The sequence below is a fragment of the Pongo abelii genome, chromosome 1 (assembly GCF_028885655.2).
Source record: "Pongo abelii isolate AG06213 chromosome 1, NHGRI_mPonAbe1-v2.0_pri, whole genome shotgun sequence".
NCBI classification, from domain to species: domain Eukaryota; kingdom Metazoa; phylum Chordata; class Mammalia; order Primates; family Hominidae; genus Pongo; species Pongo abelii.
Window position 1 is genome coordinate 143909450 of NC_071985.2, and position 27351 is coordinate 143936800.

Here is a 27351-nt window from a genome sequence, read left to right on the forward strand (position 1 = left end):
TGTATTACCATTTGAAAAGGTCACTTGCTTTCTGCTTGAAATCATCTTTTAGTATTGCTCATAGAGTAGATCAGCTAGCAATAACTTTTCTTCAAGTTTCTATGCTTGAATTTTTCCACATGTTGTTTCAACCAAAGTCGGTATTTTGGGGAATAGCTTCCAAGCCTTTGATTTTATGGATGGCCTCTTTCCCTGGGCAAAACCTCTGAGCCATGGCCCCTTCCACTGGACAGGGGTGGGAGCCTCTGGTCTTCTTTGCTTGTCTCTCCCAGCATGGAAACTCCACCCTACACGTGAACCACAGTGAAGGGATCCGGTGTTCTCAGGCTGACAAGCCTGGGTTAGACCTTTCACTGTATGAATGGGGCAGGGGAGGTTGAAAGCCCTTGACTTCTGGCCACACTCACCAGGAATTTAGTTTCTACAACTTGGTGGTGGAGGGAATGAGAAATGCTCATAGACTGCCCCTCCTAATGGGATATTTTAACCCTGACTGGAAGATGAAAGAAGAGGGAACACAGGCTTCTTGGCCATACCTACTTGTAGTGGAACGTTTGACAATCTGAATTGAACATGGCGAAGAAGCAGGTTGTGGAACAGTACCGTCGACTCTTTCTATTGTTACCATAATTGTAGGGGTCTTCTTGAATAGATGTTTTGTTGTTTGATATATGTTTTTATGACAATTTGCAGAGATTTTAAATGGTTCAAATGATTATGACAAAAGTAACAATGATATACTCTGAAAAAATAGGTTAAAAGACTTTGGCCGGGCGTGGTGGCTCATGCCTGTAATCCCAGCACTTTGGGAGGCTGAGATGGGTGGATCACTTGAGGTGAGGAGTGCGACACCAGCCTGGCCAACATGATAAAACCCCATCTCTACTAAAAAACACAAAAACTAGCCAGGCCTGGTGGCATGTGCCTGTAATCCCAGCTACCTGGGAGGCTGAGGCAGGAGAATCACTGGAACCTGGAAGGCGGAGGCTGCAGTGAGCCAAGATTGCAACACTGCACTCCAGGCTTCAGCCTGGGGGACAGAGTGAGACTCCGTCTAAAAAAAAAAATACTTTAAAGTAGTTTTAATAATGATGAAGCTAAAGTGTTCAGGAAGAATAGGAAGAGTTTGAATAAAATTATTTTATAAAATATGAGTAAGATAGAACAATATATCTCATTTCATATATACCTAATGTATAATATTTTATGTGTGTGTAACTAAATTAACAAATACATGCTCACAAGGGTTTTTTACAATTTCTTGTTTTTACTGTAAAATAGAGTTAATACCACCTATTCTGCATGTAAGTAGTCATGAATGAAATAGATACATAACATATGAAGCTCTTAGAAAACAATTTATGAAAAATCAAATTACAGTATACTAAATAAAAAGAGGAAAAGCATCTATAAATTAAATATTTTTACAATTATTCACTTACCAAACAGAGGCAGCACAGTAAGGTGGTTCAAGAAGACAGTTTGGGATCAGGACTCCCTGGGTTCAGATTAGTTATAGTGCTATGAGTTTAGACAACTGATAAAGTCTTTCTGTGCCTTGGTTTCTATAAAATCATAGGGAAATACTTGTTATGAGATTTAAGTAGTGTAATTCATGTAAAGCAGTCAGCACTGAGCCTGGAACTTGAGTACAATGCATGGAGCCCCCTCCTGACTGTGTGCTGGGTGTTAAGTGCCAGGGACTAGGTGTTCATGAGTGTGTAAAACATGCCCTTTCCTGACTTACTGCACCTCTAAAAGAATAGGCGGCTCCATTGTGAATTGTCTCTTGTTATAGGAAATTATATCTAAAAATTAATGTGATGCCTCCTCATTCTACAATTCTCAAACAGATCTCCAATCTTGAGATATATTCCATTTTTTTCAATACCTAATGGACATGTTTTTAAAACAATAAATGGTCTCTAAGATCTCTTCCAATAAAAAAACTTTGAAACTTGACTTTAAACCCTCCTACTAGCAGAATCCAGAAATTGCATTTATGGTTACTGAGTCACTGCCTTGAAAGAAGTACTTTCAGTTTCATTAGGCTCTGAAGCCATTACAAAGGTTCACTGAGGAAAATCCAGAAAGCTACACAACACTAAAGGGGTGAAATAAAAGTCCAGCGATCCAGTGAAAGAAAAGAGAAGTGACAGAAACAACCTTACCTGGACTGAAGAGAAAAGCACAGGTAGGAACTCCTATTGCTTCCTCTCCAGCTCTGAAGTACCTCAGCTCAGGGACATGGAGCCTATAACGTTGTGGCAAGGATGGAAAGGAATTTATAAGTCAGTTCATTTTCTTAAAAATGACCAGGACCAAATTAGGCTGCAGCTGAGCCTGATGTGAGACACAGATCAGATGAAATCCTGGTGTTATCAGAAGTACCATGGCTCTAAGTGCCACTACAGTGCTTGTGTTGAATTAGGCACCAGCAGACAGCAACTAAACTGAGAGTTTGAAATGCACTAGGATAGTCTTTCTCTTTGTTGACATTGTCTGTGTTGACTAGGGACATGATTACATTTCCATTGTCAGTGATGGAGCTTGCTGAATCCTGCTCCTATGCAGCTAAGAAATGGAAAGAGCTACAAATGAGTTCTTTTCACCAGAAGGAAAGAACAGCAAAGGTAATGCAGAGTAAGCAGCCCACTGACACGGTTATAGACAAAGAAAAAACTGAAACCCAGCATCAAAGAGGAAGATTCATGAAAACAGTATACTTTTTATTACACATTTGAACTTTGTTTCAGATTGTTTCTCTAGAAATAATCTAGGCTAAAGAGCTTCCTCTCCTTTTTCTTTTTTTTTTTTTTTGAGAGAGAGAGAGAGAGAGAGAGAGAGGGCGGTGGCCTAGTTTTTCCTCTGGAGAATTTACAGGAGAATTTCCTGTAATGCATCACTACTAAATCCAGTATCTTTGCTTACTTTAACCTCTCCCACGCACTCAGACAACTTAGATCCCACCTTCTGAAAACTCCTCCCCTGAATTCCTTGGCAAAACACTAGCTTCACTCATCACCTTGTCTGACATCTCCCTCGCTGGCACTTCTCTCTCTCTCTCTCTCTCTCTCTCTCTCTCTCTCATCTTTCCAGCCCCTTCTCCTCGTCCTCCTCACTTCTATTTCTCCTCTTCCCATTTCCCTTTCTCCTACTCTACAAAATGGAAAAACAGAACAAAACAGAAAACCTAAAGCTGTATTGCTGGAAATATATTTTCTTTTAACATCTTCCCATGTAGCTCTCTTTATGTGCCTCCTGGTCTTTCAGTCCCTATTTCATGGGGTTTTTTGTTGTTGTTGTTGTTTGTTTGGTTTGGTTTTTTTTGGGATGTGCGTGTGTGTGTGTGTGTGCGTGTTTCTTAGCAACATTCAGTATTGGCAGTTTTGCATTTATACCCACACTGAGTTAGAGTCTACCTTATCATGACGCTAATAAAGCTTAAGTTTCAGGGCCCCTCTCTTGCACGTGTCCCTTCAAAGCCCTTGGAAAAGTCCCTAGCTATGTGTTTCACATGGTTATGTAGTTCTATAGAATTTGCCAAAGTATGTTACATTGGTTCCACTTCCAGAATGGCACTGTGAGAAGTTTTGTGGATCCTCATTACAGTGAAATAAGCATAACCAGTTGAAAATGGAGGAAGGAACACATTTTAAAATCTCTGGAAATCGTCCTAAGGGCATGTCAAACAATGAAACATTTACTCATGGGGTTCTTTATTCACCATAAGAATTCATGAATAAACAAATCAATATTTAATTTCTTACATATAGCCAGGATGTAAAAAAAATTCTCTACTTTATCTTCCATTTATTGTCTAGTGTAAATTTTTTTTTTATTCTTATACTTTAAGTTTTAGGGTACATGTGCACAATGTGCAGGTTAGTTACATATGTATACATGTGCCATGCTGGTGTGCTGCACCCATTAACGCGTCATTTAGCATTAGGTGTATCTCCTAATGCTATCCCTCCCCCCTCCCCCCAGTGTAAATTTTTTAATGAGAATGCAAGGGAAGCTTTTCCACAATAAATTAAATGAAAGTTCTAGGTTGCAAGAGTAGTTGACTGTTGATAAGTTACTGTCATACCAATATTTAATTTGATGATAATACTTCCATAATTTTTTAAAATGATACAGATTTTCCCTCATCTCTCTCACTGACACACACAAAACTTTTGGCCATCCTGGAGAATTTTGTGACTCTATCCTCTAAATGCAAAAGACTGGAAATTCTAATTCATTCCAACTCTTCCCTTGCAGACAAGAGAACAATGCCCTGGACATTGGCTCCAGAGATCCACATGACAGGCCCAATGTGCCTCATTGAGAACACTAACGGGGAACTGGTGGTGAATCCAGAAGCTCTGAAGATCCTGTCTGCCATTACACAGCCTGTGGTGGTGGTGGCAATTGTGGGCCTCTACCGCACAGGAAAATCCTACCTGATGAACAAGCTGGCTGGGAAGAATAAGGGTGAGTGGCATGAGCAAAGCTCTGCCAAGTCCCTTCTGTCCCCCAACACAGTCAGCATCCATTATGAGGATGTGAGGAGAGAAAGCTGGCACTGGGAATAAGCTAACTTTCCATTCACAGTTGGGCTCCTTATCTTCACTCTTCTAGGGAATAAGCATCAGCTCACGGCTGTTCTGAAGGCAGTGAGTTATCTCAATTGACGGTTCACCATGAGTTACAGTTGAACTTCTTGTTCTACTCTTTCCCCTCACCCTTCTCACTACTGACTGCACTTGACTAGTCTTTTTTTTTTTTTTTTTTTTCTTTTTTTTTCTTGAGACAAGGTCTTGCTCTTTCCCCAGGCTGGAGTACAGTGGCAAGATCTCATCTCACCACAGTCTTGACTTCCTGGGCTCAAGCAGTCCTCTCACCTCAGCCTCCTGAGTAGGTAGGACTACAGATGCATGCCACCACACCACACACAAAAATACACATTTTTGTACTTTTTGTAGAGACAGGGTTTCATCATGTTGCCCATGCAGGTCTCAAGCTCCTGGGCTCAAGAGGTCACCTGCCTATGTTCACATAGTAACAGCAAGTTTACACTGATCTTTAAGGTTGAAAAAACGTTTCAGTCTGTATTAGATATTCTTGTTTATTGTTTTAAAAAATATATAAACATAAAATTTATCCTTGTAACCATTATTAAGTATGTAGTTCTGTGGTATTAATTAAATTCAAATTGTTGTGCAAGCATCACTACCATCTATTTCCAGAACTTTTTAATCTTCCCCAAAAGAAACTCTGTGCCAATTAAACAAAAGCCCCACATACATCCATCTCCTACCACAATTCTACATTCCATCTCTATTAATTTGACTACTCTAGGAATGTTATATATATGGAGTCATTCAATATTTGTCCTTTGGTGATCGGCTTATTCTAATTCACATAATGTCTTCAAGGTTCAGTGTGGTAGCATGTGTCAAAATTCTTCCTTTTTGGCTGGGCACTCATGCCTGTAATCCCAGCACTTTGGGAGGCCAATGCAGGCAGATCACCTGAGGTCGGGAGTTCAAGACCAGCCTGACCAACATGGAGAAACCCCGTCTTCACTAAAAATACAAAATTAGGTGGGCATGGTGGCACATGCCTGTAGCCCCAGCTACTCAGGAGGCTGGGGCAGAAGAATCGCTTGAATCTGGGAAACAGAGGTTGTGGTGAGCCAAGATCGTGCCTTTGCACTCCAGCCTGGGCATAGAGTGAAACTCCATCTCAAAAATAAATAAAGAAATAAAAAATTCTTCCTTTTCAAGGCTAAGTAATTATATGTGTACACTAATTGATCTGTTCGCTTGTCAGTTGAAACTTGGGTTGCTTACACCTTTTGGCTATTATAAATAATGCTGATAGGATCATGGGTGTCTGAATATCTGTTCAAGTCCCTGCTTTCACTCCTTTTCAGTATACACCTAGAAGTGGAATTGATGGCTCATATAGTCATTCCATGTTAAATTTTTTAAGGAATTGCTATATCATTTTCCACAGTGACTGCACCATTTAGCATTCCCAATAGAAATGCACAAGGGTTCTAATTTCTCTTCATATTCACCAACATTTGTTATTTATTGCGGGATCTGGCCAGCAGCCTGCAATGCAACGGGGCTGTCTCTTTGTTCCCAGCCAGATTGGCACGTCAAGAAATAATAGATACACACAAGATAGTGAAAGCTGGGTCCAGGGGGGTCACAGTCTTCTGGTCCCGCGGTGCTGCCAATGCACTGGATATGCCAGCATTTATTATTAAGTTTAGTGAGGGCGGGGGTAGGTTAGTGAGGGATTTAGGGTTGTTTGATTATGAGGTGAGATGGTCACATGGGGATGAAGTAATTCTTTAACATAACATCTGTATGCAGAAGTACAGTATACAGAGATAAGAATTTACAATATAGTGTGTGCATCAGTAATTTCTAACAGAGCCTTAAAACAGAAACACAGTCTTTCCATAACCTATGATTAGCAAGATATTAATCAGCAGTAACAGTTGCAGCAAAAGCTGGTTACAAACAATCCATAGAAACAGGACATGAAGCTAGACAACCGGTTAGACCAGAAATTCTCAGAAAAGAGTATGCCTTAACCCTAAAGATGCCTAGAAGAGCCATGGCAAGATGAGGGCGTTTATAGCCCTATCTTATCCACATGGACAGGTGCCCCCCACCATGCATCCATTTATAGGCTCTCCACAAGGGTCGCATTCCATTCCCAGAGCTATGAACATCTGCTTTTCTGAGATAGGAATCTTGGTGATGTGAAACCTCCCTGACTGCACGTCCATTCATAGGCTCTCTGCAGGGGGAAGCACATCATGCGCTGTTGGCTCATTCTGGTGATCCAACCTGGCATTGTCTTTACACAATCCTGCATGCAATTTTGTATTTACAATAATCAGGAGCATTTCATATTTTATTCCATAGCAATAGTTTCAGGGGGTCTCCCTACAGTTATTTTAATTTTTTTTTTTTTTTTGAGACAGTCTCACTCTGTCACCTAGGCTGGAGTGCAGTGGCATGAGCCCAGCTCACTGCAACCTCCACCTCCCAGGTTCAAGCGATTCTCCTGCTCCAGCCTCCCAAGTAGCTGAGATTACAGGAACCTGCCACCACGCATGGCTCAGTTTTGTATTTTTAGTGTAAATGGGGTTTCTCCATGTTTGCCAGGCCGGTCTCAAACTTCTGACCTCAGGTGATCCACCTGCCTCAGCCTCCCAAAGTGCTGGGATTTCAGGCGTGAGCCACTGCACCCAGCCCTTTTCAATTTTTTTGATAGTCACCATACTAATGGATGTGACGTAGTATCTCACTATGGCTTTAATTTGCATTTCCCTAACAACTAGTAATGTTGAGCATCTTTTCAGGTGCTTATTGGCCATTCTTTAAAGAAATGTCTATTCAAGTTCTTTCTTTACTTTTTAATCTGTTTGTGTTGCATTGTAGGAATTCTTTATATTTGCTAGACATCAATTCCTTATCAGATACAGGTTTAGCAAATGTTTTCTTCCATTCCATGTGTTGCCTTTTTATTCTGTTGATAGTGTCATTTGATACACAAAAGTTTTTCATTTTGATGAAGTCAAAGTTATCTGTTTTTCCTTTTACTGTCTGTTTTTCCCCTTTGTTTTCTCCCATGAGTTTTATAGTTTTAGCTCTAATGGTTAGTTCTTTGATCCATTTTGAGTTAGTTTTTGGATTGTGTAAGCTAACAGTCCAACTTTTTTTTTTTTTTTTTTGGTATGTGAGCATGTGAATATCCAGTTTTCCCAATGTCATTTGTTGTGGAGACTCCTCTTTCTGCGTTGAATGATTTTAGCACCCATGTTGAAAATTTTTTGACTGTAGATGTGAGAGTTTATTTCTAAGCTCTCTACTTTACTCCATTGGTTGATAACAGTGTTTAAGCCAATACCAAACTGTGTTGATTATCCTGGTTTTGTAGTAAGTTTCAGAACTCAGAAACTGTGAGCCTCTGACTTTCTTCTTCCTTTTCGAGATTATTTTGACAATTTGGGGATCTCTTGAAATTTTATATGAAAGTTAGTGTGGATATTTTTGATATTTTTATTTATAAAAAAGTCATTGGAATTTTGATAGGGATTGCATTGAATCTGTATGTCACTTTTACAGGATGTCTTTCTAATTATTTAACTCTTCCTTAATTTCTTTTAAGAATGTTTGGCCAAGTGCAGTGGTTCACACCTGTAATCCCAGCACTTTGGGAGGCTGAGGCCAGCAGATTACTTGAGCTCAAGAATTTGAGACCAACCTGGACAACACGGGGAAACCCCATCTCTACAAAATATACAAAAATTAGACAGGTCTGGTGGCACGTGCCTGTCGTCTCAGCTACTCGGGAGGTTGAGGTGGGAGGATTGCTTGAGTCTGGGAGGTCAAGGCTACAGTGAGCCGTGATCACAGTCTAGCCTGGATGACACAGTGAGACTGTCTCCAAAAAAAAAAAAAATTTTGTAATTTTCATTATACAAGTCATTCCCCTCTATTGTTAAGTTTTTTGGGTTTTTTGTTTGTTTTGTGACAGTCTTGCTGTGTCACCAGGCTGGAGTGCAGTGGCACAATCTCGGCTCACTGCAACCTCCACCTCCTGGGTTCAGGCAATTCTCATGCCTCAGCCACCAGAGTAGCTGGGATTACAGGCGCCCGCCACCACACCCAGCTAATTTGTGTGTGTGTGTGTGTGTGTATTTTTAGTAGAGACAGGGTTTCACCACATTGGCCAGATGGTCTGGATCTCCTGACCTTGTGATCACCTGCCTCAGCCTCCCAAAGTGCTGGGATTACAAGCATGAGCCACTGTGCCCGGCCAATTTTATTCTGAAGTAGTTTGCCCTTTTGGTGGTATGTTAAATGGGATTGCTTTCAAAATTTCCTTTGTGGATTGTTCTTTGCTACTGTATAGAAATGCAACTGATTTCTGCATGTTAATTTTGTATGCTGCAACTTTGCTGAATTCTTTTTATTAGTTCTAACAGTTCTGTGTAATATTTAAAGTTTTCTGCAGAGATCATATCATCAATGAATAGAGATTATTTTACATCTTCCTTTCCAATTTAGATGCCTTCTGTTTCCTTTTCTCACCTAATTACCCTGGATAGGACCTCTAGTACTTTGTGGAAAAGAAGTGGCAAAAGTGCGCATCTTTTCCTTGTTCCCATATTAGAGGAAAATTTTCAGTCTTCACCATTGAGTATGAAGTGGGCTGTGGATTTTTCATGTATGTCCTTTGTTTTGTTTAGGTAATTTTTTTCTGTTTCTCTATCCCTCTTTTTTTTTTTTTTTTAAGACAGAGTCTTGCTCTGTTGCCCAGGCTGGAGTGCAGTGGTGCTATCTTGGCTCACTGCAACCTCCACCTCCTGGGTTCAAGTGATTCTCCTGCCTCAGTTTTTTTCTATTTCTAATTTGTTGATTGTTTTTATCATGAAAGGTCCTGAATCCATTTATGTACTGGATATTCAAATTTTTCTATTTTTCTGATTATAAGTAAGATAAGTACTGATTGTGGTTTTGGTTATCTCTCTTAACATTAATGATGATGCTATATTTGCCTCAATTTCCTGAAGTACCTGCTATTAAACCTCCAGCCCTTCTTATCCCATATCTCCTTTACAGGCTTCTCTCTGGGTTCCACAGTGAAATCTCACACCAAAGGAATCTGGATGTGGTGTGTGCCTCACCCCAAGAAGCCAGAACACACCTTAGTCCTGCTTGACACTGAGGGCCTGGGAGATGTAAAGAAGGTAAGGGTCAGAGATTCAATTTTGAAATAAGCCCCTCATCTCTGAATATTTTAAGCACCATTTAGTTTTTTCTTAAAGAAGAGTTTGCATTTAACTATAATTTGTCTTTTCATTTCTGTGTACATGTCATAAGGCCAAACTTAGCAACCAAAAGTGAGAAAAATATTCATAAGACAGAATCCTAGCAAAGCATGGTGGTCAACACACAGTATTCTACTAACTATAGGTTGTAAGCTATGTGAGTTAACACAGATGCATAAAGGGAGCACAAATAAGTCCAATGTCACGAGTCCTATCCTGCAAAGAACTTATAATTCAGTAGCCTGAGCAAGTTTAAATTATACTTCAGGCCTTAGAATGCCCACTAACCTTGAATATTTATTTTGCAATTGTCTGCCAATGATCATAAGAGGACCTAGTGAGAATCAATGTATACCAAAAAACACTAATCAAAAAACTATACACATTCCACAGCTGAGTAACAATCATTTTGTTTGGATTTGGGTTCTTTTCATAGGTCATTAGTCTTAAAAGAAAACTCTAACTTATGATATACTTTTACTACTGTTACTCTGGAAAGTGCTGTGATGATGAAACTTGCTCCTGACTCCAGTGTGTCTTGACTTCCAGGGTGACAACCAGAATGACTCCTGGATCTTCGCCCTCGCCGTCCTCCTGAGCAGCACCCTCGTGTACAATAGCATGGGAACCATCAACCAGCAGGCTATGGACCAACTGTAGTATCCTTTTGTGACCCAGAACAGCACCAAGGTCAGAGGGGACACCTGTATTCATAAACCAGCTGCCTGACTGTGAATCCTGATGAATCAAGCTCAAAAGGAGAAAACGAAAAATAATGCGAGTACAGAGGAGAGATCCCATGTATCCACTTTAGAATTGACACCTAGGTTAGGAGCAAAGGAAAATGGAAGGTTTGGGAATGTGTTGAACTAATATGGGATGAGGTCCCTGTTCATTTTGTCACATTTCCTTAGTTAGCTACTCAGCTATGTGACAGAGCTGACACATCGAATCCGATCAAAATCCTCACCTGATGAGAATGAGAATGAGGATTCAGCTGACTTTGTGAGCTTCTTCCCAGACTTTGTGTGGACACTGAGAGATTTCTCCCTGGACTTAGAAGCAGATGGACAACCCCTCACAGCAGATGAGTACCTGGAGTATTCCCTGAAGCTAACACAAGGTAACAGGGACGTACCATTGATAAATGAGGATGACAAAACGCTATAAATTATCATTTTTTAGTTTACTATTGATAGTTTTCTCACATTTACAGTTTTCTATATCTCTAGCTTGCTATTCTTAAGAACTAATGCTTGCTATTAGCAATAGAAAAGGTTTTTTGAAAAACGGAAAAAAGGAATGAATGCTTGCTGAATATCTAAATTAATAGATTAGGTTTTAAATTATATTCTCCTGTGTTCTAAAATAAGTTTCTTTTTCTTTCATTTGTCCCTATTTTATAATTTAGGTAAATTTTATCTCCTTATGTAGGGTTTGTGATTCTGTATTTACCTGTAAAATATGAAGGACAATGGATATTTACTTAAAGAACATAGATTAAACATGAACAGTGTACTAGTCCAAATGCTGGCAAACTGCAGCCTCAGACAAATGATGGCCAATTCTGCCTGCTAGCTGTCTTTCTAAATGAGGTTTTTGGGGAAGAATGCTATGCCTGTTCATTTAAATATTGTCTAAAGCTGTTGTCATGCTCCAATAACAGAGTTGAGTACTTGGAAAAGAGACCACCTAGCCTGCAGAGCCTAAAATATTTACTATTTGACCCTTTACAGAAACACTTACAGTAGGCAAATTTCTTTATTATGTTTCTCTAGGTACCAGTGAAAAAGATAAAAATTTTAATCTGCCCCGACTCTGTATCCAGAAGTTCTTCCCAAAGAAAAAATGTTTTGTCTTCGATCTGCCCATTCACTGCAAGAAGCTTGCCCAGCTCGAGAAACTACATGATGAAGAGCTTGACCCTGAATTTGTGCAACAAGTAGCAGACTTCTGTTCCTACATCTTCAGCAATTCCAAAACTAAAACTCTTTCAGGAGGCATCAAGGTCAATGGGCCTCGTAAGTCCCCTTCCTAGTACTTCCACTCATTGTTAAAACTAAAGGATGGCCAGGCATGATGGTTCATGCCTGTAATCCCAGCACTTTGGGAGGCCGAGGAGGGCAGATCACTTGAGGCCAGGAGTTTGAGACCAACCTAGCCCACATGGCAAAACCATGTCTCTACTAAAAATACAAAAAAAATTAGACAGGCATGGTGGCACATGCCTGTTATCCCAGCTACTTAGGAGGCTGAGGCAGGAGAATTGCTTGAACCTGGGAGGCAGAGGATGCAGTGAGATGAGATCGTGCCACTGCACTCCAGCCTGGGTGACAGAGGAAAAAAAAAATATGAAAGGAGCATGGAATAACTCCACCTAGTATCAGCATTGAAAAATCCCAATCTACTGCTACATTTGTGTTAAATTCTAGATGACACCAACATTTCTAATAGATTTTGTTGGTCAACCTTCTTGGTGGGAAAAGATAGGAAAAGCAAAGGAAAAAAGTTTTATTACTTAAAATTGCCACAGTAAACTGGGCCTGCACTGTACAGTACAGTAGCTGCTAGACAAGTGGGGCTATCTAAATGTAAATGTAAATTAATTAAAATAAGGAAAAATTAAAGGTCAATTCACATGGCTATATTTCAAAGGCTTATATTTACATGTACTTAGTGGCTAGCATACTGAACAGCACACACAGAACACTTCCACCATTACAGAAAGTTTTCTTGGACAATGCTGTGCTAAAATAAACCAAATGGAGGGCTCCTTTTGATTAGGAGAGTATCATTTGTTCCATAAGTATTGATCAAATGCTACTGTGAATAAGCTGAGGATACAGTCATAAATGGAATAGCTATGAGTTCCTTTCCTGATGGTGCTTGGGGTTGAAATGGATGCAAACATTCAACTAACACAGGCCTAGGTCATCTAGAACAAGGATTCTCAAATGTTGATATTCATACATATCATCTAGGGATCTTACCCAAAGAGAAAACTCTAATTCAGTAGATCTGGGACAGAGGCTGAGAACAGGCATTTCCAGCAAGCTTCCAGGTGATTCTGAGGACCTTGATGCTGTGAGGAAAATAGGTGGAAATTGACATGTTCAGAATTACACAGAATAGAGAGTTTTCTTTAGTACAAGAAACATTATCATTTCTTCTTTATATGTAGGTCTAGAAAGCCTGGTGCTGACCTATATCGATACTATCAGCAGAGGGGATCTGCCCTGCATGGAGAACGCAGTCCTGGCATTGGCCCAGATAGAGAACTCAGCTGCAGTGCAAAAAGCCATTGCCCACTATGACCAGCAGATGGGCCAGAAGGTGCAGCTGCCCGCAGAAACCCTCCAGGAGCTACTGGACCTGCACAGGGTTAGTGAGAGGGAGGCCACTGAAGTATTTATGAAGAACTCTTTCAAGGACGTGGACCATCTGTTTCAAAAGAAATTAGCGGTAATTTTTCTATCACGTTTACATGGATTTGGATTTTGGAAGGCAAAGTACTACTAAGAAATGAAATTGGTATTTATTTTGAGAGAAATGATTACTCTAGATTTTAAAATGGTGACAACTAGCTCTTGGTAATGATAATAATCAGACAAAAACAATTTTATTACTTCAGACTCAAAGTTTAAAAACATTGCTTATCAATAAATGGTCTTCCCTTTATTAAATTCATATAACTGACAATCAGAGCTTCTAATCAAATTACATGCCCCCTCTTCTCAGACTGATTTGATATTCTAGCCAAATGCAAAGAAAATTTTCATCTTAGTTATCTTGAGCAGGCTTCTGTTCAGCCACATTTATTCCATATGAAATCATTAGTCCAATATGCAAAAGCAGAGTTTTCCTCTAACGGTTGACATAAAGCTATCAATCTCAGCCCTGAACCTCACCTCTAAAGAGAAAGCGACTTCAGTAGAAAGTGGGGTCAGGAGGAACAGCGTGTTCCTGCTGAGGAGTCTGTCAGTTTCTCCAGCATCATTGACTTTTTATTTTCAGAAATGTTTCCCAAAATTCTGAGGTCAAGCTAACATCCTTTCCCTGTTACTCTTTTTACTTCCTATTTTTACATTAAAGGCCCAGCTAGAAAAAAAGCGGGATGACTTTTGTAAACAGAATCAAGAAGCATCATCAGATCATTGCTCAGCTTTACTTCAGGTCATTTTCAGTCCTCTAGAAGAAGAAGTGAAGGCGGGAATTTATTCGAAACCAGGGGGCTATTGTCTCTTTATTCAGAAGCTACAAGACCTGGAGAAAAAGTACTATGAGGAACCGAGGAAGGGGATACAGGTAACCAAGATTCATCTGTCGATTATGGAAACCTGCTGACCTGCCTCCTATGAACACCAAAGTGACCAAGCTTCACTGCACACAGATGTGCTTTTTTGTATAACATTCATGCTTTTATTCAATAACATATGCAGGGAGACTGTTATATCAGATATGTCCCAGGTGCTCATCAAAGAGAGTGCAGTCGGCGGGTGCGGTGGCTCAAGCCTGTAATCCTAACATTTTGAGGGCAGAGGCAGGCAGATTGCTTGAGCTCAGGAGTTTAAGACCAGCCTGAGCAACATGGTGAAACATGTCTCTAGTAAGAATATAAAAATTAGCTGGGCACTGTGGCACGTGCCTGTAGTCCCAGCTACTCAGAAGGCTGAGGCAGGAGAATTGCTTGAGCCCAGGAGGTTCAGTGAGCCAAGATTACACCTCAGCACTCTGGACTGGGCAATAGAGCCAGACTCTGTCTTTCAAATATTAGTTAACTAGGCCGGGCGCAGAGGCTCACACCTGCAATCCCAGCACTTTGGGAGGCCAAGGCAGGCAGATCACAAGGTCAGGAGATCAAGACCATCCTGGCCAACATGGTGAAACCCTGACTCCACTAAAAATGCAAAAATTAGCTGAGCGTGGTGGCAGGCGCCTGTAATTCCAGCTACTCAGGAGGCTAAGGCAGGAGAATCACTTGAACCCAGGAGGCGGAGGTTGCAGTGCGCCGAGATCACGCCACTACACTCCAGCCTGGCAACAGAGCAAGACTCTGTCTCAAAAAAATAAATAAATAAAAATAATTAATTAATTAGAGAGTGCAGTCAATTAACTACTGAGTTATAAATTCAATTATCAGATTAACCACCAAGTTGTTGTCATGATCATTACAGCTGGATTTTTTTCTATTCCAAGAGACAGAAACCCAATGATGATTGCTTAAAAAAAAATGGTAATTCATCGTTTTAGGTTTCAAACTGGATTTAAAGGACATCTGGATCCAAGATTTCAAATAATGTCATGATCTGTCTCTCTGCCCGATGTCCTCCCTGCATCCCCACAGTTCTCTCCCTCTCTTACTCCCTCTATCTGAATCACTCTGATTTGCTCTCTCAAGGAGGGCTTCATTCTCCAGTCAGCTCAGCCCATATGGAACCACAGCATCAAATTTAGAGCCCTCAGTTTGAAAAGGACAGGGAATCTTATTTCCCAGTATCTATATCATCCTCCTAAATAAGACTCTGCTAAGTAGGGTCATCTGATTGGCCAGCTTGGAGCATGTATCTGGCCCTGTGATAGGGAATCTTGACCACCAGGCACACCAGGGCCAAGAGGAAGAATTCTCAGAAGAAAAGATGGTGGGCAGACGAACAGGAACACCTGCTTACAGCCATTTCCTACTTCTCACTCTGTGCTCTCTGGGTCCTAAGGCTGAAGAGATTCTGCAGACATACTTGAAATCCAAGGAGTCTGTGACTGATGCAATTCTACAGACAGACCAAATTCTCACAGAAAAGGAAAAGGAGATTGAAGGTGAGGAGCAAGTCAAAGGATCAGATTATCCTAAAGCTTTTCAAATTTTAAATAATTTGACTGGATAAACCTAAGTTCCATAAACTAAAGCAAGACATGTCTTACTTGTTGAGGTCATCTCTGAGTAGGGCATATGCAGTCAGCAGCAACAATGGAGGGTAACTGTGTAACAAAGAATGAGGCAACAAGATAACTCCACACAAATTTTTCTTCTTCCTTTTCCTCCACAGTGGAACGTGTAAAAGCTGAATCTGCACAGGCTTCAGCAAAAATGGTGGAGGAAATGCAAATAAAGTATCAGCAGATGATGGAAGAGAAAGAGAAGAGTTATCAGGAACATGTGAAACAATTGACTGAGAAGATGGAGAGGGAGAGGGCCCAGTTGCTAGAAGAGCAAGAGAAGACCCTCACTAGTAAATTTCAGGTATCTAAATGCATCACCTTGTGGTTTGTTTTTCTGTTTTCTCTCTGTTCTTCCTGATCACAAACTTAGTATGGCAGAGAGAACATAAAGCCCAGGGGAAGGATTTTGCTTGCTCACTTGTACCTTCTTGTTTCTGTCTGTCTGACTTGAAATGGCCACTGCCTACATGTGGTCACTAAGTTTATTTGCAGCGTGTCACATTCAGTCCTGTTTTAGTGTATCCTTCCACTTACGGCTGTCATATGCTAGGCATCATAAAAATGCCTTATCTATATCTCTTGCTTAATACCATATGAAGCGAGAACTTTATCCCTATTACTTAGGAGAGGAAACAGAGGTTCAGAAAACATTAAATAACTTTCATAGTGTCACACAGCTAGTAAATATCTGGCCCATCTTCATCACTTAGTGGAATCCACAGTAATATTTTTTCTATCCCATCTAGTATGACTTTGGCTCTAAGAGAACTTCTATGAGCAGAAGGACTCCCTAACCCTCACACCTGTAGGGCAGTCTACCACTCCTGCCTGTTTTCTGTGCCCTACTCACAGTTTGTGTTGAGTTGGGAGCTATGTGCAGAAATTCTATATGGTAAGTCTGGCACTCGGATTTCCTAGCCTATCTTCTGCTACCCCTGCCAATAGGGAGTAGAGACTTAGATCAAATTTCCTGATCTAAGATTCATATAGCTAATCAGATTTTGAGAGTACCTTATTTCTGTATTATGTGTATATAATAATAATATGTGTGTAGGTAGGTGTGTTAAAAAGTCTATAATGCATAGAGAAGATTTGAAGTCAAATATATTGTTAAGATTGCCCACAAAGGTTTTGTATAATTAATAGGGGGAAAAGAGCAAGACCTTCATCAATAGAGCAGAAGGCATAAGCTGAAACTCTTTTGGCTATAGAAAACCCAGGAGAAATAATCACACAGCCCAAATGCCCAAGAAAAACTATAATTAAAATCAAGGGTAGAGAAAATTTCAAGAAAAAAATTAAGTACTAAATAAATCAATGCATGTTGAAACTAGATAGCTTACAGAGATTTACTTAATGCTACACTTATTTAGCCTCCATTTGTCCCTTTTTAGGAACAGGCCCGACTACTAAAGGAGAGATGCCAAGGTGAAAGTACCCAACTTCAAAATGAGATACAAAAGCTACAGAAGACCCTGAAAAAAAAAACCAAGAGATATATGTCCCATAAGCTAAAGATCTAAACAACAGAGCTTTTCTGTCACCCTGACCCAAGGCATAACTGAAACAATTTTAGAATTTGGAACAAGTGTCACTATATTTGATAATAATTAGATCTTGCATCATAACACTAAAAGTTTACAAGAACATGCAGTTCAATGATCAAAATCATGTTTTTTCCTTAAAAAGATTGTAAATTGTGCAACAAAGATGCATTTACCTCTGTACCAACAGAGGAGGGATCATGAGTTGCTGCCACTCAGAAGTTTATTCTTCCAGATGACCAGTGGATACTGAGGAAAGTCTTAGGTAAAAATCTTGGGACATATTTGGGCACTGGTTTGGCCAAGTGTACAATGGGTCTCAATATCAGAAACAACCATCCTAGCTTCCTAGGGAAGACAGTGTACAGTTCTCCATTATATCAAGGCTACAAGGTCTATGAGCAATAATGTGATTTCTGGACATTGCCCATGGATAATTCTCACTGACGGATCTCAAGCTAAAGCAAACCATCTTATACAGAGATCTAGAATCTTATATTTTCCATAGGAAGGTAAAGAAATCATTAGCATGAGTAGGAATGGAATCATAAACAAATGGACTAATGAAGAAATCTTTTCTTTCTTGTTCAATTCATCTAGATTATAACCTTAATGTGACACCTTAGACCTTTAGAGTTGACACTGAATTAGTCACATGATAACAATTATGCACTGTGTAATTTTAGTAAAGTATAACTTGCAATGATGTGCTTTAACTGAAGATAGAGACTATGTTAGAAAATTGAACTAATTTAATTATTTGATTGTTTTAATCCTAAAGCATAGGCTAGTCTTTTCCTGATTCTTAAAGGTCATACTTGAAATCCTGCCAATTTTCCCCAAAGGGAATATGGAATTTTTTTGACTTTTTTTTAGCAATAAAATAATTGTCTTGTTATTACTTAGTATATGTAGACTTCATCCCAATTGTCAAACATCCTAGGTAAGTGGTTGACATTTCTTACAGCAATTACAGATTATTTTTGAACTAGAAATAAACTAAACAAGAAATAAAGTAAGTTTCACTAGTTTTTTTATTTCCTTTTTTTTTTTTTAGTTTTTCACCAAAAAATAAGGTTTGAGTCTTTATAGCAGTGGTTGGCTAACTTTTCTGTAAAAATACCAGACAGTGATTATTTATGGCTTTGCAGGTCAACTGTCTCAACTACTAAACTCTGCATATAGTACAAATGCAGCCATAGACAATATATAAGTAAATGGGTGGGGCTATGTGCCAATAACACTTAATTTTCAAAACCAGGTGGCACACACAAGCTATAGTTTGCAGACCTTTGTTTATAGAAACATTAGTCAAAGTTTCATTATGTACCTGCCTTATTTTACTTACATTTATAAGAATCATAAGGATTAGATTGTATATGTTAGAATCTTGAAATAATTATGTAGTGTTTCAAAATATTACATGATGAATCCCAAGAGGACCCACAGACCCTCTGAAGGAAGCAGACTGCTCCTGCAGGACCCAGGAAACACTCCAAATATTCTGATGCCCCAACTGCAGAAGTGGGAAAGGGAGACCCTCCTCTCTGGAACACATAGCCCCACTGGAGAAGCTGAAGGTCTGTGGGTGGGAAGAGTTTCCGACTTTAACTGAAGCTGAGTCAAGTTAGAGAGCCGAGCGAAATACAGGAGTAGAGGAAGCAGTTGGAAGGCCCTGGGAGCTCACTGTGTCCCCAGGCAGACCATCCTGCCTGGCACCACATGGATCTATCGGGAGGTCAGCCAGAGGAGCGATGGGTTAAACTCCACAGAAAGAAGGAATTCTCCAACCGAACTTTGTAACAATTTGAATGGGGCGAGAAGCCTCCTGCCAGAACTCGGGGAGGGCACAAATCCAGCATGCAAACTTCACAGGCTGGTGAAGAACTAAAGTCCTTTTCTTTCTCAGCTTGGAGGCAGAAAGGCTTAGCCAAATTTTAAGCCCCTCTTGCCCTCTGCCTGGAAACAGACTCAGGGCTGTTGGCAGGGAGAAGGGCACAGTGGGAGTGAGACCAGCCTTCCAGTTTGTGACGGAGCTGGGTGAGGCCTGTGACTGCCAGCTTCCCCCACTCCCCTGACAACCTGCATGACTCAGCAGAGGCAGCCATAATCCTCCGAGGTACACAACTTCAGTGACCTGGGAATCTCACCCCCATCCCCCACAGCAGCCACAGCAAGACCCAGCCATGGAGAGTCTGAGCTCAGACTCTCCTAGCCCCACCCCGACCTGATGGTCCTTCTCCATCCACCCTGGTAGCTGAAGACAAAGGGCATTTAATCTTGGGACTTCTAGGACCCTGCCCATTACCAGTTCCTCTCCCACTGATGCTTTCTGGAAAGTGCCACCTCTTTGCAGGAGGCCAACCAGCACAAAAACAGAGCATTAAACCACCAAAGCCAGGACCCTCATGGAGTCCATTTCACCCTCCACCACCTCCACTGGAACAGGCACTGGTATTGTAGCAGGACAAGCCACCAACAAAACCCCTCAGACACTGAGTTAAAGAAGGAAGGGCTTTATTCAGCCAGGAGCTTCAGCAAGACTCACATCTCCAACAACTGAGCTCCCTGAGTGAGCAATTCCTGTCCCTTTTAAGGGCTCACAACTCTAAGGGGGTCTGCGTGAGAGGGTCGTGATCGATTGAGCAAGCAGGGGGTACATGACTGCAGGCTGCATGCACCAGTAATTAGAACAGAACAGAATAGGACAGGGATTTTCACAGTGCTTTTCTATACAATGTCTGTAATCTATAGACAGCATAACCAATTAGGTCAGGGGTCGATCTTTAACTACCAGGCCCAGGGTGTGGCGCTGGGCTGTCTGCTTGTGGATTTCATTTCTGCCTTTTAATTTTTACTTCTTCTTTCTTTGGAGGCAGAAATTGGGCATAAGACAACATGAGGGGTGGTTTCCTCCCTTAGTATCCATGGCTCAGAGACCCATAGATGGTCCATATCACAAGACTCTGTACAGACAACCCCCAGTACCAGCCTGGAGCTGGTTAGACGCACTGGCTGGCTAGACTCAGAAGACAGACGACAATCACTGCAGTTCAGCTCACAGGAAGCCATACCCATAGGAAAAGGGGGAGCGTACTACATCAAGGGAACACCCCATGGGATGAAAGAATCTGAACAACAGCCTTCAGCCTTAGACCTTCCCTCTGACAGAGCCTACCCAAAGAGAAGGAACCAGAAAACCAACTCTGGTAATATGACAAAACAAGGCCCTTCAACACCCCCCAAAAATCATCCTGGTTCACCAGCAATGGATCCAAACCAAGAAGAAATCCCGATTTATCTGAAAAAGAATTCAGGAGGTTAGTTACTAAGCTAATCAGGGAAGGACCAGAGAAAGGTGAAGCCCAATGCAAGGAAATCCAAAAAATGATACAAGAAGTGAAGGGATAAATATTCAATGAAATAGACAGCTTAAAGAAAAACAATCCACAATTCAGGAAACTTTGGACACATCTTTAGAAATGCAAAACGCTTTGGAAAGTCTCAGCAATAGAATTGAACAAGTAGAAGAAAGAAATTCAGAGCTCAAAGACAAGGTCTTTGAATTAACCCAATCCAACAAAGACAAAGAAAAAAGAATAAGAAAATATGAAAAAATCCTCCAAGAAGTCTGGGATTATGTTAAACAACCAAATCTAAGAATAATGGGTGTTCCTGGGGAAGATGAAAATTCTAAAAGCTTTGAAAACATATTTGGGGGAATAATTGAGGAAAACTTCCCCAACCTAGCTAGAGACCTAGACATGCACAAAGACATGCATAAGAAGCACAAAGAACACCTGGGAAATTCATCACAAAAAGATCTTCACCTAGGCACATTGTCATCAGGTTATCCAAAGTTAAGACAAAGGAAAAAAATCTTAAGAGCTGTGAGACAGAAGCACCAGGTAACCTATAAAGGAAAACCTATCAGACTAATCTAGCAGATTTCTCAGCAGAAACCCTACAAGCCAGAAGGCACTGGGGCCCTATCTTTAGCCTCTTCAAACAAAACAATTATCAGCCAAGAATTTTGTATCCAGCAAAACTAAGCATCAAACGTGAAGGAAAGAAACAGTCATTTTCAGACAAAAAAATGCTGAGAGAATTCACCATTACCAAGCCACCACTATAAGAACTGCTAAAAGGAGGTCTAAATCTTGAAACGAATCCTGGAAACACACCAAAACAGAACCTCTTTAAAGCATAAATCACACAGGACCTACAAAACAAAAATACAAGGTAAAAGGCAAAAGCAAACAACAAAAACAAAACTACACAGGCAACAAAGAGCATGATGAATGCAAGGATTACCTCACATTTCAAAACTAACATTGAATGTAAATCACCTAAATGCTCCACTTAAAAGATACAGAACTGCAGAACAGATAAGAACTCACCAATCAACTATCCACTGTCTTTAGGAAACTCACCTAACACATAAGGACTCACATAAAGTAAAGGGGTGGAAAAAGCCATTTCATGCAAATGGACACCAAAAGTGACCAGAGGTAGCTATTCTTATATCAGGTGAAACAAACTTTAAAGCAACAGTGGTTAAAAGAGACAAAGAGGTACATTATATAATGATAAAAGGCCTTGTCCAACAGGAAAATATCACAATCCTAAACATATATGCACCTAACACTGGAGCTCCCAAATTTATAAAGTAATTACTAATAGACCTAAGAAATGAGATAGACAGCAACACAATAATAGTGGGGGACTTCAATACTCCACTGACAGCACTAGATAGGTCATCAAGACAGAAAATCAACAAATAAACAATGGATTAACTATACTTTGGAACAAATGGACTTAGCAGATACATACAGAAAATTTCTTCCAACAACCTCATAATACACATTCTATTCAACAGCACATGGAACTTTCTCCAAAATGGACCACAGGATAGGCCATAAAATGAGCCTCAATAAATTTAAGAAAATTAAAATTATATCAAGCACACTATCAGGCCACAGTGGAATAAAACTGGAAATCAACTCCAAAGGGAACCTTCAAAACCATGCAAATACATGGAAATTAAATGACCTGCTCTTGAATGAGCATTGGGTCAAAAACAAAATCAAGACGGAAATTTAAAAATTCTTCAAACTGAATGACAATAATGACACAACCTATCAAAACCTCTGGGATACAGTAAAGGCAGTGCTAAGAAGAAAGTTCATAGCCCTAAACACCTACATCAAAAAGTCTGAAAGAGCACAAACAGACAATCTAAGGTCACACCTCAAAGAACTAGAGAAACAAGAACAAACCAAACCCAAACCCAAACCCAGCAGAAGAAAGGAAATAACAAAGATCAGAGAAATAAATGAAATTGAAAAAAATACAAAAGATAAATGAAACAAAAAGCTGGTTCTTTGAAAAGATAAATAACATTGATAAACCGTTAGCAAGATTAACCAAGAAAAGAAGAGAGAAAATCCAAATAACTTCACTAACAAACAAAACAGGAGGTACTAAACCTGACACCACTGAAATACAAAAGATCATTCAAGGCTACTATAAATACCTTTATGCACATAAACTAGAAAACCTAGAAGAGATGGATAAATTCCTGGAAAAATATAACCCACCTAGCTTAAATCAGGAAGAATAAGATAACCCTGAACAGACCAATAACAAGCAGTGAGACTGAAATGGTAATTTAAAAGTTACCAACAAAAAAAAGTCCAGGATCAGATGGATTCACAGACATTCAATCCAGAACTCTAACAGACATTCAAACAAGAATTGGTACTAATCCTTTTGACACTATTCCACAAGCTACAGAAAGAAGGAACCCTTCCTAACTCATTCTATGAAGCCAGCATCATCCTAATACCAAAACCAGGAAAGGACACAACCAAAAAAGAAAACTAGAGACCGATATCCTTGATGAACATAGATGCTAAAATCCTTAACAAAATACTAGCTAACCAAATCCAACAACATATTGTTACAGGTGGGTCTTTGTTCTTAGAGCTCCCAAGATGGGGCAGGCAGCTCCCAAGATGGCAGCAAACCTTTTGTTCTCTGACCTGGGTTTCTTAGCCTCACGGATTCCAAGGAATGGAACCTTGGGCCATGTGTTGTGTGTTATAGCTCTATTAGAAGCCGTGGGTCATGCTTCTAATAGACTAGTGTTCAGCTCCATTAGGACGAACTCTGGGCCCTTAGCCATGCAGGAAAAATGGCGAGCCTCTAGCCCGATCAGGAGCGGCAATGGGCGCCTCGCTGGATGTTCCTTGTATGCCGATTTTGCTGAGAGTTTTAATCATAAAGGGATGCTTGATTTTCTTGAATGCTTTTTCTGCATCTATTGAGATGATCTTGTGATTTTTGTTTTTAATTCTGTTTATGTGATGTATCACATTTATTGACTTGCATATGTTAAATCATCCCTGCATCCCTGGTATGAAACCTGCTTGATCGTGGTGGATTGTCTTTTTAATATTGAGATACAGGACTAGCTGGATTTCCTAGGCCAACTAAGAATTCCTAAGCCTAGCTGGGAAAGGTGACCGCACCCACCTTTAAACATGGGGCTTGTAACTCAGCTCACACCTGACCAATCAGGTAGTAAAGAGGGCTCACTAAAATACAAATTAGGCTAAAGCAGGAGGTAAAGAAATAGTCAAATCATATATCGCCTGAGAGCATGGGGGAGGGACAATGATCGGGATATAAACCCAGGAATTTGAGCAGGAAGCAGCAACCCACTTTGGCTCCCCTACCATTGTATGGGAGCTCTGTTTTCACTCTGTTAAATCTTGCAACTGCACATTCTTCTGGTCCATGTTTGTTCCAGCTTGAGCTGAGCTACCGCTCGCCATCCACCACTGCTGATCACTGCCATTGCAGACCCGCCGCTGACTTCTACCCCTCCGGAGCCGGCAGGTTGTCTGGCAGCAGAGTAAACAGACAAACCACAGAGTGGGAGAAAATCTTCTCAATCTATACATCTGACAAAGGACTAATATCCAGAATCTACAACGAACTCAAACAAATCAGTAAGAAAAAAAACAAACAAACCCACCAAAAAGTGGGCTAAGGACATGAATAGACATATAAAAGAAGACATACAAATGGCCAATAATCATATGGAAAAATGCTCAGCATCACTAATGATCAGGGAAATGCAAATCAAAACCACAATGCAATACCACCTTACTCCTACAAGAATAGCCATAATCAAAAAATCAAAAAATCAAAAAACAGTAGATGTAGGCATGGATGCAGTGAACAGGAACACTTCTACACTGCTGGTGGGAATGTAAACTAGTACAGCCACTATGGAAAACAGTGTGGAGATTTCTTAAAGAACTAAGAATAGAACTACCAGCAATTTGATCCAGCAATCCCACTACTGGGTACTACCCAGAGGAAAAGAAGTCATTATTTGAAAAAGACACTTGCACATGCATGTTTATAGCAGCACAATTCACAATTGCAAAATTGTGGAACCAACCCAAATGCCCATCAATCAACGAGTGGATAAAGAAACTGTGGTATATATATCAGTGGAATACTATGCAGCCATAAAAAGGAATGAATTAACAGCATTTACAGTAACCTGGATGAGACTGGAGACTATTATTCTAAGTGACATAACCCAGGAATGGAAAACCAAACATCGTATGTTCTCACTAATATGTGGGAGCTAAGCTATGAGGATGCAAAGGCATAAGAATAATTCAATGGACTCTGGGGACTTGGGGGGGAAGAGTGGGAAGGGAGTGAGGGATAAAAGACAACATATATGGTGCAGTGTATACTGCTCAGGTGATGGTTGCACCAAAATCTCACAAATCACCACTAAAGAACTTACTCATGTAACCAAATACCACCTGCACCCCAATAACTTATGGAAAAAAATAAATATTACATGATGAGAAAAAAGCAGGAAAGCAGTTATGCCATTCAATCCACATTAATAACTGTCTTTCTTGATTGCTTTGGGGTCTTTTTTTTTTTAATCGAGAACTCCCTCCTCTCCCATCAGATGGAAATGCCTCTTCACAGTTGAGCATGGTGCTGCCAAGCAGTATTTCTTCACCTGAACTGAAACTTCATAGGGGACCAGTAAAGACCACAACATATAGATGGTATGTTTTTGTAGATATGCTTTGATATGGTTTGGCTGTGTCCCTACCCAAGTCTTATCTTTAATTGTACTCCCATAATTCCCACATGTTGTTGGAGGGATGCAGTGGGAGATAATTTGAATCATAGGGGCGGTTTCCCCCATACTGTTCTCATGGCAGTGAATACGTCTCATGAGATCTGACGATTTTATCAGGGGTATCCGCTTTTGCATCTTCCTCATTTTCTCTTGCCGCCACCATGCAAGAAGTGCCTTTCACTTCCTGCCATGATTCTGAGGCCTCCCCAGACACATGGAACTGTAAGTCCAATTAAACCTCTTTTTCTTCCCAGTCTCAGGTATGTCTTTATCAGCAGCATGAAAACGGACTAATACATACTTTGTATTTTCTTTTTCAAGCTGCATTGCTACAAAGGATTAAATAAAATACATTTTTTATTGTTGAAACTTCACAGTAGAAAAATTTCACTCTGCCTTCAAAACCAAATAATAGTTTCTTTTTCAACCATTTAAAAATAAGAAAATTGAAACTCAGCAAAATTAAGTTACTTCCTCCTTAGTTTGGTAGCATTGATGTCCTGATCCGAATCCATATCATCTGACTTCTGATTTAGTGCTTTTCTTTAATATCTCCAGGAATCAAATAAAGCTCACTCTCCAAGGAGGCATGTTGCTTTCACCAGTGCTCCTCAATCCTGATATGCATTAAAATCACCTTATTAAGTATAAAGATTCCCTGGCCCCTACCCTTCCTCTGACTTTCTGACATAGTAGGTCTGAGAGTGTCATTGAGTGCAACAATGACAAGAAAATGGCAATGCAATGCTATGCTTTTCTTGCATTGTTCCTGGATCTACAACCAGGAGTACTGGCCATTGGGAGCCTGATTAAGTTGGCTCTGGAGTCCTTTTGGAATGACCCTGTAGCCTTCTCACTATCTATATGACAGGGTGCTTCAGGTTTCCCTTATTCATTTCCTGCCTGTTTGCTGAAGCTACCATAGCTTAAGGCCTACAATTGTTGGCCTGTATGGTATGTGTCTCTGTGCCAAAAATATTTTCAGTTTACAGAAGTATTTCTTCTCTTGTTTAAGTAAAAAGTTGCTAGTTTTCCTTCTCTGAGTTTCCTTCCTCTGATCTACAGGGAAGGAGCACATCAAACACTGAGATCCTGACAGAAAAAAAAAAAGCAGAAATCCCTCAGTGAAACCTGTCCAATCAGTCTTACAAATGACCAGGCTCAAGAATCCACAAAGCCAAATAAAGTGTTCCTACCAAAAAAATTATAAAAAACATAAAGATTTAAGAAATACTTTTAATCTTTGATGCATTAAATAGTAAAACTAAAAATCAACATTTCAATATTCTGACAATTCTATGTGTGTAACTTCTACAACTCAGACAAATGGACTAATTTCTGAAAAAAGCACAAACAAGCAACTAAAACTCACCCAAATTAAAATAGATAACCTGAACTGTCATATAATTTCTAAAGAAACTAAAACAGAGTAAAAAAGTTAAGAATCTGAAAAACAAATCTCCACATCCAGACAGTTCCTCTTGACTGGCAAATCTTACTAAGCATTTTTTAAATAATTCCAATTCTTAATAATTTCTTTCAGAAAATATAAAAGGGAACATTTCCCAATTCATTCTATGAGCACAGCATTATCCTGATAACAAAATTAAACAAAGACAGTACAAAAGAAAACTACAGACCATTATCCCTCATAAACATAGATGCAAAAATCCTCGACAAACTATTAGCAAATCAAATCCAGCAATACAGAAAAATAATGCACACCAATCGAGTGGGATTCATCCTGTGGATGCAAAGAGTTCAAAAATTAACTAGTGTAATTCACCACACTAAAAGTCTAAAGAAGGAAAAAAAAATCACATGGTTATATA

At 40.0% G+C, this 27351-nt stretch overlaps 1 protein-coding gene and 1 long non-coding RNA gene across 11 annotated transcripts in view; one reads left to right on the top strand and one right to left on the bottom strand.

The window, feature by feature from the left end:
• The window catches only part of LOC129050137 (uncharacterized), an 88329-nt gene that overhangs the window by 53231 nt on the left and 7747 nt on the right, over positions 1–27351 (bottom strand). For 7 of the 9 annotated variants that reach the window (XR_010135499.1, XR_010135496.1, XR_010135495.1 and 4 more), the window contains exons 2-5: positions 12841–12932; positions 10821–10963; positions 2172–2254; positions 1443–1565 (exon numbers count right to left, since the gene is read on the bottom strand). This is a non-coding gene — a long non-coding RNA (uncharacterized LOC129050137). Of the gene's footprint in view, positions 1–1442; positions 2255–10820; positions 10964–12840; positions 12933–27351 lie in introns of all 9 variants that reach the window. The other 2 variants (XR_010135493.1, XR_010135501.1) reach the window with 2 other exon arrangements.
• GBP3 (guanylate binding protein 3) lies at positions 1983–25772 on the top strand. 2 transcript variants are annotated; one of them, XM_024232863.3, is made up of 11 exons: positions 1983–2194; positions 4267–4479; positions 9642–9769; positions 10400–10509; positions 10777–10973; positions 11629–11871; positions 13032–13312; positions 13943–14155; positions 15562–15664; positions 15895–16088; positions 17182–18346. In XM_024232863.3, the coding sequence occupies exons 2-11, from the start codon at positions 4278–4280 to the stop codon at positions 17308–17310; spliced, it is 1800 nt and encodes a 599-aa protein (XP_024088631.2). In that variant the 5' UTR covers positions 1983–2194; positions 4267–4277; the 3' UTR covers positions 17311–18346. The 2 variants fall into 2 exon arrangements, with proteins under 2 accessions (XP_024088631.2, XP_063567352.1); XM_063711282.1 differs by lacking the exon at positions 17182–18346 and adding an exon at positions 25340–25772 and having other exon boundaries at positions 2039–2194.